Source organism: Netta rufina (assembly GCF_964035555.1).
Source record: "Netta rufina genome assembly, chromosome: 35".
In the NCBI taxonomy this organism is placed as follows: domain Eukaryota; kingdom Metazoa; phylum Chordata; class Aves; order Anseriformes; family Anatidae; genus Netta; species Netta rufina.
The window spans coordinates 677,324-691,301 of NC_140159.1; the positions used below are offsets into that span (position 1 = coordinate 677,324).

Here is a 13,978-nt window from a genome sequence, read left to right on the forward strand (position 1 = left end):
TCATGTTTGCAAATTTTTCCCTTCTCCTCCCTTAAAATACTTTGCACTATTAAAATATATTAGTTATAATCCGTTGGTTTTACGTTTTTTCCGTTGGACTTGCTCTGAGCTGTGGAATTCTGCCAAGCTGAGGCGTGGCAGGAGGAGGAGACTGCAACAGATCTCAGTGACTCCAAACTTACAAGGGCCAATTTTCAGCAGGGGTTGGGATCGGGTGCAGCTACGGGATCGTCCAGGGGCAGACACAACCCCGTGATCCCCGGGGAAAACCCAAAAGGGGCCAAAGCAGGCCCAAAGTTGGGCTGAGGAGGCCACCTCCAGGCCAAGCTCTGACTCAAGGAGCCAGCTCAAGCTGTGGCTGGGCTCAACCTGCAGAGCCAAAAACGTGGAGCTGGGTTGAAATCGCCCTGTGGTTGATCAAGGGCTCCTCTGGTCCCCCTCATGTCAAGAAATCGCTCTAAAAACCCGTGGGTTCCCAATTGCTCCCAAGGCGCCAGGGTGTAGGCCTCAGCGGAGGCCCTGCATTGCGGCCCGCCCATCTTGGTGGTCAAAGCTCAATGTCCCGGGCTGTGATGGGTTGCCAAAAGGGCTGGTGGCCCCAGGAGAGGGTTTGTTAGCCATTTGGCCCCATATGTGCCCGTTTCTCCTCAGAAACGAGGCCAAACTGCCCCATGGTGGCCTGAGGATAGAGCCTCGGGTGGTGGTGCAGGGATGTGGGTGTCATGGCCCCCACCGCTGCCTTGGGCCCCATTTTTTGTGAGGTGCTGCGATGGTTTTGGAGACTTTGAACCTGTCTGGAAAGCAACCTTCACCCCCCCTCCTAACGAACGAGCCTCGTAAAAAAAAAAACAACAGCCTTTTGTGATTCCATCGTGTTTTCCTCCACCTCCTTCCTGAGGCAATTGTGTCAGGAAGAAAGATGGATATCTGCAAAGAAACAGAGAAAAAATAACTTTTTAGATTTTTTTTTGGCCGCCTTTACCCTCATGCACACCCTGGGGATGGCTTCAAGTCCTGACACCGATGCCAGGGCCGCCATTTCCCTCATTTTTCACCTCATATTTTCCCCAGACCCTGGCCAGCAACAGGGTTTTGCTCCTAAGTTCTGCTAGGCCTGCACAAAAAAAGCCTTTCTTTTCCCAAAAGGCCTTGAAAGCAGCACCCAGCTACAAAGAAACCCTCTCCTCTGTGGCCAAGAGCTTTGTTAGGCCTTCCAAACCCTGAAAAATGTGGCCTGGTGTTGTCTGTGTGTCAACAGAAGAGAGAAATTTAAGGACTTGAGTCTAGCGATGGAGGAGACAAAGGTTTTGGGTTGGATTGAGCCAACCCATGGCTCAAAACTGAGATCCCTTTGGAGAGACCCTGCTGTCCCCAAAACTCTGCTTCCCTACAAGGCTTGAGCCCCCCAAAATGACGTCGATGTGGATCACGCACCTCTTTTTGCCAACTCTGATGGCCTCCTTGCTAGGTCGGGCGATCAAAGCCCGGGTTTCAGGGTGGCCGGGGCCACAAAATGGAGAGCCCCGGCCCAGTTTTTGGTGGTTTGGGTTGGGCCGACATGGGTCTTCTGGGCGTGGGTGACACCGGGCGGGTGCTCTCGGTGCTGTTCATTGATAAGATGTTTTTCTGAGGTTCCTTTAGCATTGTCCAGAAGGTCTCAGGCCTGTTCTTTAACCTTTCGGCTGCCTCGTCTCCCGGTGGCTGCAGCCTGTAGACGTTGTAGGTGGGTTCCTCCGGGAGGCTGGCCTCGGAGCTCGCCGGTGATAACACGCTTATCACGGGAAATGACAGCTCTGTGGGTCCTGGAGGCCGGGGGATCTTCTTGGTTGTCAGGTTTTCTTCCTCACAGGGAGGAAACATCCCCACTCCTCTTCCTTGTTTCTGCCTCGAGGCTCCGGCTGTCTTTGCCTGTCCCGTCTTGCCTTTGGGCGCCGATTTTCCGTCCTTGCGAGACGGCTTCTCCGGGATCGCTGGCAGCCTGATGGAAGAACAAAGAATCCACGATGGTTTTGGGGTCGCATCCTGCACCCCCCCCCCCGCCGTGCAGCGCTGGATGCTGCAGCCCTGAAAGTTGTGGGGGCTCCTGGCAGCCTCATCCCACCCATCCGGAGCCTCCAGCCTCACCTCAAGGGAGCCTTCCTCTGCTTCTCCATTTCCCCCTCGAGGGCTGCTTGTTCTGCTGACTCCGTGGGGACAAGGGAAGGAAGCCCGAGACCTTTGCCTAGAATCGGGAAGGAGAGGTGTTAGAAGAACATTTCTGTGATGCTGCCGTCCCCGGGGACACGCCGGGTGCTGAGGCTGCTCCCCGAGGCCCTCCTTGGCACCAGCCCTCGCCCGGCTCATTTCTAGGCCTCAGTATTTTTTTGGGGCCAAGTTCTGGGAGAAAAGAGCTGGCTACAGCCAATTTTAGGGGGTGTCTTCATCCCCGTCCTCCTGCAGCGCCCAGGGCCGGGCACATCAGGCACCTCGCACCCGGGGGCTCCATTTTGGAGGCCCAGTGACAAGAGGCTGTGGTGCAAGGCAGAGCCTTTGGGTGCTCCGCGATGGGTTTTCTCACCAGAAGTTGGTTCCCTGTCCTTTCGAGAGGAACCAGCAGCTGCTTTTCTTCTCCCAGCTTGGCCGAGAAGAGGAAAAGCCCCTTCTTTCTTTTTGTCCTTGGCGCGGTCCTGGGGCGTTTTTTTGGGCATGCTCTCCATTTCAAACCTGGCAAAAGAAGACATCAGCGTGACCCAGGGCACTCCGCAATCACCCGTTTTCACGTTGCCATAAAAGCCCCATCCCCAAGGTCCATCCTGGGCAATGGGGCTTATCCAGCAAAGAAGCCCAGGCCTCGACGGGAGGCAGGCGTTGCCTCAATTCCTCCGTCTGCCCCCATCAGATCCACCCCACCGGCTGGGCACCCATGGGTGCAAGGAGAACACGCTACTGAACCCAAGCAGTGACCACAGCCACAAATATACTCACAAAGGGAAGACGATGACATGTTTAGAGGAGGTCAGGGAGGCCAAGGGTGTCACCCGCGACACCACCATGTTCATCAGCTGGGGGATCTGCAATGGAGGAGAATGGAGATGGCAAATGTCCTCCGCCTGGCCTCCACTCGGTCATGGAGAAGCCCAGGGCTTGGGTTGGTTGGCCACCCCAAGAGGCTGGCCAAGAGCTCCAACCCAAGAGGTCTTGGTGGGCCAAGGGCAAGCATTGCTGCTGCCCCCTTGTGAGGCTGCCCAGGCCGTGGGGAAAACAAAACCCTCACCTTGAAAAGAGCCTTCTGAAGGTTCTCCTTCCCGGACAGCTTCTCCAGGAATTCATAATAGAATTTCATTTGCACTCTTGTGCTTTCAATGATGAGCACCCCCATGTCCTTCAGGATGAGGGCGATGTTCTCCCCCTTCCCCAAGCAGCGAGAGATGAGGGACATGGTGCCCTGGATGCAGCTGTCCACTCTCTGCGAAGACATGTAGACGTTGGCGGCCACCTCAGGGAGTTTGAGGGGCTCCAGCTCCTTATGGCCTGGAAAACGACACGAGAGGGATGGAGTCGGTCACCAGCGGCCCTTCCCCGCGTGTTCCCCAGGTGCTGCTCATGGCAGTCGTCACCCAGAAAGGCTTCGGTTTGGGACCTGCTCCGTGCAGGCGGCGCTTTGCTTCTGAGAAGCACCTGAGATCCATGCAGCAAGGGATTCCTGCACCCTCTTACCTGGCAGGTACTCCTTGTCGGCTGTGAGGCTGTGGGTGATGACGAGGTTCCTGGCCAGGCGGAAAGTGGGCATCAGGAAAGTCACAGTCTTATTCCCGTCCTTGACCAATCTGGGGACAACGTCGAAGGAGCCAAGGGCAGGAATTCGGACGCCCTGCAAGTGGCAGAGAACAGAAAGAAAAAAGGTTAAGGATCAGATACCGCACCGCCTACCACAAGCAACACCGCGCTTGTGTGATACCTGTGGGTCCCTCGGTGGGGCCTTTTGGGGTGAGTTTCCTGCTTTTAAGGAGGGGAATAAGGGGGACGGGGGGTGCCAACCCACCTGGCCCAGCTGGAGGTGTTCTTGGATGTAGGATGACACAGCATCCCAGACGCTTCTTTTCTCTGGAAGGCAAAAAAAAATCAGGTCACGCACCGCCTCTCGTGGCTACCACCCTTCCACCACCCCAAGACCCTGCGTTAGGAAAAGAGCCATCACATCCCCGACCCCAAAAAGAGACCCCCGCAGAGGCTGGTTCCCCCCCCCCCCCAGACATGGCTGAGCTGCAATCCCGCGGTGCCGGGGGTGCCCCTACCCTTGAAGGTGATGTTGGGCATGAGGTGCGAGACCTTCAGCCCATCCCAAAAGCGGACCGGGCTCCGCCTCGCGTTGGCTAGCACCTCATCGGCAAAAGTCACGCGTTTCTTGATCATTGCGCTCGCTCTCCGGATAATTCTCCAGAGTGAAGGGCCCGGCGCCGCTTCCCCCCCTTTTATACCCTGCCGGGCGATGACACGGGCACCGCTCCATTGTGACATCATTATGACGTCATCACCTACGTCATGACTGCCAATATAGCCACTGTCACCATGACCACCATCACCATGACCACCGCTAACTTGACCGACACCAATATGACCACCAATATGACCACCAGCAAGACCATCACCAACATGACCGCCACCAACATGGCCGCCATCAACATGACCGCCGACGTGACTGCCACCAACACGACTGCCACCAACATGACCACCAATATAACCACCAGCATGACCACCATGATCACCAATTTGACCACCAACACGACTGCCAACATGACCGCCAACATGACCGCTGCCAAAATGACCAGCACCACCGTGACCACCACCGTGACCACCACCAACATGACCGAGCCCTTCAGCACCAAGCCTGTCGGAGTTTAAGAAGCATTTGGATTGCGCTCTCAGTCACAGGATCTGAATTTTTGGGTAGACCTGTGTGGAGCCAGGAGTTGGACTTGATGATCTTTGTGGGTCCCTTCCAACTTGGGGTATTCTGTGACCACCACGATCACCACCGTGACCACCAACATGACCACCGAGACGGTCACCACATTGACATGGGTCATAAGGGACAAAAAGCTCCCAAAACAGAAGACATTTTATGGCCGTGCCTATCGCATTTAGAACCCCAGACTGAGGTTTGGGGCATGGAAGCGACGGTTTGCACCCCAAAACTGAGGCTTTGGGGCATGAAATGAAGTTTTAGGTTCTCAAAAGGAGGCTGTGGGCTATGAAAATAAGGCTTTAGATCCTAAAAATTAGGCTTTGGGCTCTGTAATGAGGCTTTGTATCCTAAAAACGAAGCTTTGGGTCCTGTAAAATTGAGGGGTTGGGCCCTAAAATAAGGGTTTGGGGCCCATATTGAAGGCTTCATTCTTAAAAGGAGGCTTTGGCCTCTAAAGAGAGGGTTTGGACCCTGAAAATGAGGCCTTTGACACTGGAAATGCAGCTTTTAGCACATCAAAATGGGGTTTTGTAGCCAAAAATTAGGCACTGGCTCCTAAATATGAAACTGGGAGCTGTAAAACAAGGCCTTCATCATCGACAGTGAAGGTTTGGGGCCTGAAAATGGGGCTTTGAATGCTAAAAGTGAGTCTTTAGGCTAAGAATGCAGGTTTCAACCCCAAAAATAAGGCTTTGGGCCCTAAATTAGAGGATCTGGACACGAAAAAATTGAGTTTGCAGCTTAAAAGGGAGGCTCTGGACTCAATGCAGCTTTCAGACACAGAAATGAGGATTTGAAGCCTAAAATGAGAGGTTTTAGCCTAAAAATTGTAAGATCCAAAATGGAGCCTCCGGGGCCTAAAAATACAGGGCTGAACACCCAAAATGAAGTATTTGGCCCCCCGAAGTGGGGGGTTTAGCCCAAAATGAGGCATTAGGCCTCCAAAACTGGGGGGTTTAGCCTGAAAATGAGGCATGAAGCCCCCAAAATTGGGGGTTTAGCTGCCAAAATGAAGCATTAGGCCCCCCCAAATTGGGGGTTTTAGTCCCCAAAATGAGGCATTAAGCCTCCAAAATTGGGGGATTTGGCCCCCAAAATGAGGCATTAGTCCCCAAAATTGGGGGTTTTAGTCTCCAAAATGAGACATTAAGCCCCCATATTTGGAGGTTTTAGTCCCCCAAATGGGGCATTAGGCCTCCAAAACTGGGGGGTTTTAGCCCCAAAATGAAGCATTAGGCCCCCAAAATTGGGGGTTTAGCCCCCAAAATGAGGCATTATCCCCCAAAATTGGGGGTTTAGCCCCGAAAATGATGCATTAAGCCCCCATATTTGGGGGTTTTAGTCCCCAAAATGAGGCATTAGGCCCCCCCTAATTCCCCCCCCCCCCCCCCACAATAAGACCCCCCCTCAAGGGGTTCCAGGTGCCCCCCCCCAAGTGTCTGGGTGCCCCCCCATGACACCCTTCCCCCCCAGGACCCCCAGATATGACCCCAACAGTGGGACCCTCGTGCCCCCCCCCCCCCAATAGGACCCACATGACCCCCCCCTCCCCTTTGCCCCCCCCCCAGAGTCGCAGCCTCCCGCTGTCCCCTCCCCCTTTGTGACCTTTGCCCAGGGAGGGGGGGGGGGATCCCATGATGGGGGGGGGGGCGAGGGGGGGGGTCGATCATTAACAGAGGCTCACGGAGAGGCTCTGGGACCCCCCCCCCCCCCCCCCCCATGGCTGGACTTTGCCCCCCCCCGTGGCCTGTCCCCGAGGCTGAGCCAGGTAGGGAGCGGCTGGGGACAGCTGGGACCCCCCCCCGTGGCCCCCCCCCCCCAAAAAAATCACCTGGTGTTGTGTCCCCCCCTCATCATCTGGGAGCCCCCCCCAAAAAAAAAGCTGGGGCCCCCATTACCTGGGACCCCCCCCCCAGTTACATGGGACCCCCCCCCCCATTACCTGGGAGCCCCCACACCTGGGACCCCCCCTCCCAGGGCCCCCCCCCCGTTACCTGAGGACCCCCCCCCCCAATTTGGGACCCCCAAGCACCTGAGACCCCTCCCCAAAACACCTGCCCCCCCCCAAAAAAAAAAACACACCTTGGACCCCCCCCAAACACCTGGGACCCCCCAGCCCCTGTTACCTGCCCCCCCCCCCACTTGTGCCCCCCCCCCCCCCCCCCCTATTATCCTGGTCCCTTTTTGCAGCCGCCTGCTCTGCCCTGGACACCCGAGTGCCCCCCCCGGGACGACTGTGCCCCCCCCGTCCCTTTGTCCCCCCCCCCCTTGTCCCCTTTGCCCCCCCCCTTGTCCCTGTGCCCCCCAACCCATCACCAGGGTCCCCCATTAACCTGTGACCCCCCCCCCATTGCCCTCCCCTTGTCCCCCCCCCAATATTTTGCCCCCCCCCCTTGTCCCTTGTGTCCCCCCCCCCCATTACCTGGGTCCCCCACTAACCTGTGACCCCCCCTTGCCCCCCCCTTGTCCCCCATATCCCCCCATATCACCTGCCCCTCCCCAAAATTTGCCCCTCCCCCCTTGTCCCTTGTGGCCCCCCCCCATCACCAGGGTCCCCCCCTAACCTCTGACCCCCCCTTATCCCCTCTGACCCCCCTTTGCCCCCCCCTTGTCCCCTGCCCCCCCCCCCATCACCAGGGTCCCCCATTAACCTGTGCCCCCCCCGTCCCCTCTAACTCTCCCCCCTGTCCCCCCCCATCACCCAGCCCCCAAAAACTCGCCCCCCCCACCTTGTCCCCTGTCTCCCCCCCCTCCCTTGTCCCCAGTGCCCCCCCCCCCGCTGGGTGATGGCGGGGGGGTCCCCGCCGGTCCCCTGGGGGTGGGCGGTGGTGGGGGGCGCCTTCCTGCAGTCGGGGCTGGTTTTCGGGGGGCTGCGGGCGCTGGGGCTGTGCCTGGGAGGCGCTGGGGGGGGTCCTTCGGGGGGGGGGCAGGGGCCGTTGCCTGGGTGGGCTCCGCCGCCATCGCCGCGCTGCAACTGGGCGGTGAGTGGGGGTACTGGGGATACTGGGAGGGCTGGGGGGCCCCTCAGCCATGTTCCTGGGGTCCCAGTGCGAACAGTAGGGGGTTGGGAGGATACTGGGAGGATACTGGGAGGGTTGGGGGGGGTCTCACCTGTGTCCCCAGGGACCCAGAGCCCCCCAGTAAAGGGTTTTAGGGGATACTGGGAGGATACTGGGAGAGCTGGGGGCCCTTCACCCGTGTTCCTGGGGTCCCAGTGCTACCAATAAAGGGGTTGGGAGAATACTGGGAGGATACTGGGAGGATACTGGGAGGGTTGGGGGGTCCATCATCTGTCCATCACTGGGGACCTAGAGCCACCAGTAAAGGGTTTTAGGGAATACTGGGAGGATACTGGGAAGATACTGGGAGAGCTGGAGGCCCCTCACCCATGTTCCTGGGGTCCCAGTTTTACCGGTAAAGGGGTTGGGAGGATACTGGGAGGGCTGGGGGGGTCCATCTCTCTCCCTGGGGACCCAGAACCACCAGTAAAGGGTTTTAGGGGATACTGGGAGGATACTGGGAGAGCTGGGGGCCCCTCACTCACGTCCCTGAAGTCCCAGTGCCACCAGTAATGAGGTTGGAGGGCTGTGGGGGGCACTGGGATCCCCCCTCACCTGTCTCCCTGAAGTCCCAGTTCCACCATTAAGGGGATTTGGGGGCTGCTGGGAGGAATGGGAGCACTGGGACCCCCCCCCTCTCTCCCTGGGGTTCCCAATCCCACCATTAAGAAGTCCTGGGGCAAATGGGACACACTGGGAGCACTGGTAGCACCCTACCCTTCACCCTGGGGTCCCAATCCCACCAGTAAAGGTCCCCTGGGAGGCACTGGGACCCCACCCCCTCATCCCTGGCTCCCAGTCCTCCCAGTAAACCCCCCCTGGGGTCCCGCTCCCCGTCTGCAGGCCCCCTGGCCAGCTCCCTGAGCACCCCGTTTCGGCGCCCGCCCCCGTGGTCATGGCCGGGGGCTTCCTCACGGGCCTGGGGTTCCTCCTGGGGGCCTTCGCCACCCACCTGGCCCACCTCTACCTCAGCGTGGGGCTGCTGGCGGGTACGGGGCCGGGGGGGTGGGCGGGGGGGGTGAGGGAGGGGGCGGGAGAGGGGTTGGGTGACCTAGAACGCGAGGGTTCCCTTGGGTGAAGGATTGATGGATTGGGTGATGTGGAGGGGTTGGGTGGCCTAGAACGTGGGGGTTCCCTTGGGTGAGGGGGTGACCTAGAACATGGGGGTTCCCTTGGGTGAGGGAGGGATGGGGTTGGGTGGCCTGGAGGGGTTGGGTGACCTAGAATGTGGGGGTTCCCTTGGGTGAGGGAGGGAAGGGGTTGGGTGACCTGGAGGGGTTGGGTGACCTAGAACATGGGGGTTCCCTTGGGTGAAGGAGGGATGGGGTTGGGGTGACCTAGAACGTGGTGATTCCCTTGGATGAGGGAGGGAAGGGGTTGGATGACCTAGAGGGGTTGGGTGGCCTAGAACGTGGGGGTTCCTTTGGGTGAGGGAGAGAAGGGGTTGGGTGGCCTGGAGGGGTTGGGTGACCTAGAACGTGGGGGTTCCCTTGGATGAGGGAGGGAAGGGGTTGGATGACCTAGAGGGGTGGGTGGCCTAGAACGTGGGGGTTCCTTTGGGTGAGGGAGAGAAGGGGTTGGGTGACCTAGAACTTTACAGTTCCTTGGGTGAAAGATGGCTCAAAGGGGACATGGGTAACCTAGAACATCCTTGGCCATGGGGTGACCTGGACCACCCCAGCTTATTGTGTGACCCCCATCATCACTGGGGGACCTCAGATGGCCCCAGGCCATTGGGACACCTAGACATCCCAAACCATTGGGCAACCTAGTCCACCCCAGCCCATTGGGTGACCTAGAACCCCTCCCTCCCCCCGACAACCGAATGACTCAAACCACCCCCATGCATTGAGTGACCTAGAACCCCCCCCCCCCCAACTAAACGCCTCAAACCACCGCATCCCGTTGCGTGACCTAGAACCACCGCTCCCATTGGCTGCCCTTATCCCACCGTAAACCCCTCCCACCCCCCCCCCATTGGCCAGCCCCGCCCAGAACCCGCCCCCCTCAACCTTTCCCCGCAGGCCTGGGCTGGGCGCTGGTCTTCACCCCCTCGCTGGGCACCGTGGGCCGCTACTTCCCGGCGCGGCGCGCGTTGGCCACCGGCTTGGCCATGTCAGGGGCCAGCGTCTCGGGGTTGGCCCTGGGACCTCTGGTCCCTCTTCTGCTGGACACCTACGGCTGGCGGGGGGCCCTGCTGCTCATGGCCGCCGTCTCCTTCAACCTCCTGGTGGCCGGCGCCTTGCTGCGGCCTTTGGACGCCCCCAAACGAGGCGCCGGCGCCGGCGCGGGGTTCAAGGGGGGTCGTGGGGGCTGCTGCGGCACGGCCCCTTCCTCCGCTACGCCTTGGCCTTCGTGCTGGTGGACGCCGGCTACTACGTGCCCTACGTCCACGGGCCGGCCCGCCGCCCGCGAGGTGGGGTGCGACGAGCGCCGGGGCTGGGCTGGTGATGGCGGCGACGGCGGCGGCCGACGGCGGCGGGCGGGTGGTGGCCGGTTGGCTGGCCGCCCGCCCCGCCGCCCCTTTGCTCCGTCACCTCTTCGGTTGGTCGGCGTTGACGGGGCTGGCGCTGCTGCTGCTGCCCTTGGGGACGTCCTTCGGGGGTCTCTTGGCCTTGGCGTTGGCCTACGGGTTCTGCGCCGGCGCCGTGGTGCCCCTGCAGTTCACCGGCGTGGCCGAGGTGGTGGGCGCCGGGCGGTTGCTCCACGCCATCGGCCTCATGCAGATGTTGGAGAGCTTCGGGTCGCTGCTGGGGGCTCCCTTCGCCGGTAGGAAGGGGGCTCGGTATGGGGCCGGGGGTGCTGGGAGGGGTTGGGGGACCTAGAACCGGTCCTAGGGGGGAAGCCAGGAGTGGTTGTTGGTTTGATTTTCGTCATTTTGGGGGCAGAAAATGACGCCACCGGCGTGTTGTGGCGTTGGGTGACCTAGAACCCATCATCGGGGGCATCTGGAGTGCGTTTAGGGGGCCCGTTCCCCGTCCCCATGGCTCATGGGGTCAGCAATTGGTCACGGTGGGCTGGGTGACCTAGAACCCACCACGCAGCACACCTGGGAGGGGTTTCTGACCTCATTCCCCATTGTTCTAGATCACGAAACAGCACAACCGAAACAATACAGGGGTTGGGGGATCTAGAACCAGTCATGGGGCACCCCTAGGGCCCGGCTGGGGGCACTTTTCCATCCTCGTAGCTGATTGGGTGGGTGATGACACGTGGTGGGGTTAGGAGCCCTAGGATTGGCCGCGTTGAGCAGCTGGGAGGGCTCCCGGGCCCGTTTTCTCACCATTTTAGACCAAAAATGGGCCCAAGACCTCGAGGTTTGGGCAACCTTGGCCGTGCTGGACGTTCTTGGTGCCCCAACAGGCCTGGGGTGCCCCTCAGAACCCACCCCCGGCAGTCACTGGGTGGGTTCTGGGTGCCCCAACCCCAGGTGTTCCTGGTCCCCCCAACCACTGGGTTCCCCTGGCAGTGTCTGGGGGTGGTTCTAGGGGGGTTCTGGGGTTCCAGGTGCCCCATCCCGCACGTTACTGGTCCTCCAACCCTTCAGACTTCCCCCTAGCTGGTCTCTGGGCTGGTTCTAGGTGGGTTCTGGGTTCCAGGTGCCCCATCCCACGTGTTCCTGGTCCTCCAACCCTTTCCCACCTCCCCCCAGTTGTTCTCTGGGCTGGTTCTAGGCGGGTTCTGGGGTTCTAGGTGCCCCAATGTCTTTCAGGTTGGCTGCGGGACCTGACCGGGGGACTTCACAGCCTCCTTCCTGGCTGCTGGCGCCTTCCTCCTGGCAGGGAGCCTCCTCATCCTCACCCTCCCCGGCTTCTTCCGCACTTCCCGGGGTGACGGTGGCAAAGGGGGGGGGCACGGCTTGGCCCTGGCGAGGCCCCCACGGTTTCCCCCTCGACGCTCTAGAACCAGCCACGTTAAACCCGCTGCTCCCCACAAAGCTCGGCCTGGGTCCGTCCCTCTTTTGGCACCAGGGGTGGGGGCGGAGGGTGGGTGTCACCCTTGGGGGGGGAGGGGATTGAGGATGGGGTGGGGGGTACCCCATGATAACACAAGGGGGGGGTTCTAGGTAACACATTGGGGTTGGCGTGGGGTGACCCGGACAGGATCCGTTTCAGGTGATGGGTTTGGGTTCTAGGTTCCCCAACCCCCAGCTGGTTATGTGAGGAATTTGGGGGGGGGTCCCAGTTCCAGGTAACCCAAGCAGGATCCAGTCTAGATAACGGATTTGGGGAGGGGGCCACCCCGCCGGGAGCCATTTTGGGTAGGGAGCTGCGAAGGTCGGTTCTTGGTGACCCCGCCAGGGCCCATTTTAGCTCACGTTGGGTGCTTGGTTCTAGGTAACGCAACCGGGGCCTGTTAGAGATGGACCATCCCGGGGGGGGGGTTGGTTCTAGGTAGCCCACCCACAGCTCATCATGGGGAGCAGATTTTTTTTGGGGGGGGGGGTTCTAGAGGACTCATTTTGTGCCCATTTTGGGGGGCGGGACGTTCTAGGTGCCCCAATTAGGGCCCATTTTGGGGGCGGTTCTAGGTAACCCAACCAGCCCGGTTCTAGGTACCGCATCAGGAGATGTTCGAGGATCGTGGCGGGGGGGAGGCCGAGGCATGGCTTTATTCTATTGGTAGCTGCCTGCGAGGGGGCGGGGCCTTGCCCAGGGAGGCGGGGCCTTCCTAGAGGGGGGGCGGGGCCAAAAGGGGGCGGAGCTAGAGGGTGGTGAACTTGTTGTGGGGGCGGGCGAGCTTCTCGGGGTGGTCGGAGGCCATGAGGGAGATGTCGCGGAAGATGTCGAGGTAGGTGTCGTCGCCTGCCGGGGGGGGGGGGGTGGGCGTGGGGTGGGGGGGACCCAAAACCGGGGACCCCCCCCTTGGAACCCCCTAAATTCAAGGAAGCCCCCCCACGGCCCAAACTCGGGACCCCCCCCCAAAAAAAAAACCCCATTGCGCCCCCTCCCAGTTGAGGCTCTCCCCCCCTCTGAACTCGAGGATACCCCCAAATTTCAGGACCCCCCCCCCATTTTTTATTTCCCAGCCCCCCCCCCCCCAAACCCACTCCTCTGCAGGAGCCCCCATCCCCAGGTTCACCCCAAAACCCAGAGCCCCCCCCCCCCCCCCCCCCAAAAAAAACACCCACCAGTCTGCCCCTGGGCAGCATCCAGCTCCCGCATCTTGGCCAGCCGCAGCCTGAGGGGGAGAAATTAGGGGTGGGGGATGATGGGGGGGGGTTCCCCGCACCCAAGGGGTGCTCCCCCCCCCCCCCCCCCACCCCGACACCCAAGGGTGCACTCACAGGGTGACGATGTCGGCGTTGGCCAGCTCGATGGCGATGGTGAGGGCGTCCTTCCCCTCCGCGTCCACCGCGTTCATGTCAGCCCCCCGCTTCAGGAAGAGGCAGGCCAGGCTGGAATTTGGGGAGGGGGAGATAAGATAAGATAAGATAAGATAAGATAAGATAAGATAAGATAAGATAAGATAAGATAAGGACCCCCCCCCAAAGGAAATGGGACCCCCCCCAAGGGACTGGGGCTGGTCACCCATCCAGGAACCCCAACGGACAGCCCCTGCTTAGCTTCCCAGCTGGCTGTGCTAGGGGTGGGCGCCGCCACCATTCATTAAATGGGGGCTCTGTGAGCTGCCCTCCCAGTATGGGACTGGGGGACACTGGGAGCACCAGAGGAGCAGGAAAACAACCCCAATAAACCACTGAGGATCCCCTGGGGGGGGTTTAAAGTTTGTGGAGGGGCTGATTCAGGACTGCAATTAAAGGGGATTCGAAATAGTAGCAGTCACCCATCCAAGAACCGAACGGGGCAGCTCCTGCTTAGCTTCACCAAGTGAAGGTGGTAGGGGTGGGCGCCGCCTCCATTCATTAAATGGGGCTGAATGAAGGGTCACCCATCCAAGAGCTGAACACGGCAGCCCCTGCTTAGCTTCCCACCCAGCCACGCTAGGGGTGGGCGCCGCCACCATTCATTCA

General features: G+C 60.3%; 2 protein-coding genes across 2 annotated transcripts; one reads left to right on the top strand and one right to left on the bottom strand.

Annotated features, from left to right (window-relative positions):
* Positions 1 to 7,731: 7,731 nt before the first annotated feature.
* LOC311220596 (monocarboxylate transporter 13-like) lies at positions 7,732 to 12,364 on the top strand (the record flags this gene model as incomplete). Its single annotated transcript, XM_084304158.1, is given in 13 exon segments — positions 7,732 to 7,848; positions 7,851 to 7,926; positions 8,848 to 8,873; positions 8,875 to 8,889; positions 8,891 to 8,993; positions 10,029 to 10,267; positions 10,269 to 10,298; positions 10,300 to 10,410; positions 10,412 to 10,441; positions 10,443 to 10,773; positions 11,717 to 11,736; positions 11,738 to 11,990; positions 12,342 to 12,364. Coding segments are annotated over 13 exon segments (1,374 nt in total).
* Positions 12,365 to 12,686: 322 nt separating this feature from the next.
* Positions 12,687 to 13,378, bottom strand: LOC311220602 (arf-GAP with coiled-coil, ANK repeat and PH domain-containing protein 1-like). The gene is made up of 3 exons (XM_084304164.1): positions 13,292 to 13,378; positions 13,136 to 13,185; positions 12,687 to 12,809 (listed from the first exon to the last, which is right to left on the bottom strand). The coding sequence occupies exons 1-3, from the start codon at positions 13,366 to 13,368 to the stop codon at positions 12,709 to 12,711; spliced, it is 228 nt and encodes a 75-aa protein (XP_084160290.1). The 5' UTR covers positions 13,369 to 13,378; the 3' UTR covers positions 12,687 to 12,708.
* Positions 13,379 to 13,978: the final 600 nt, after the last annotated feature.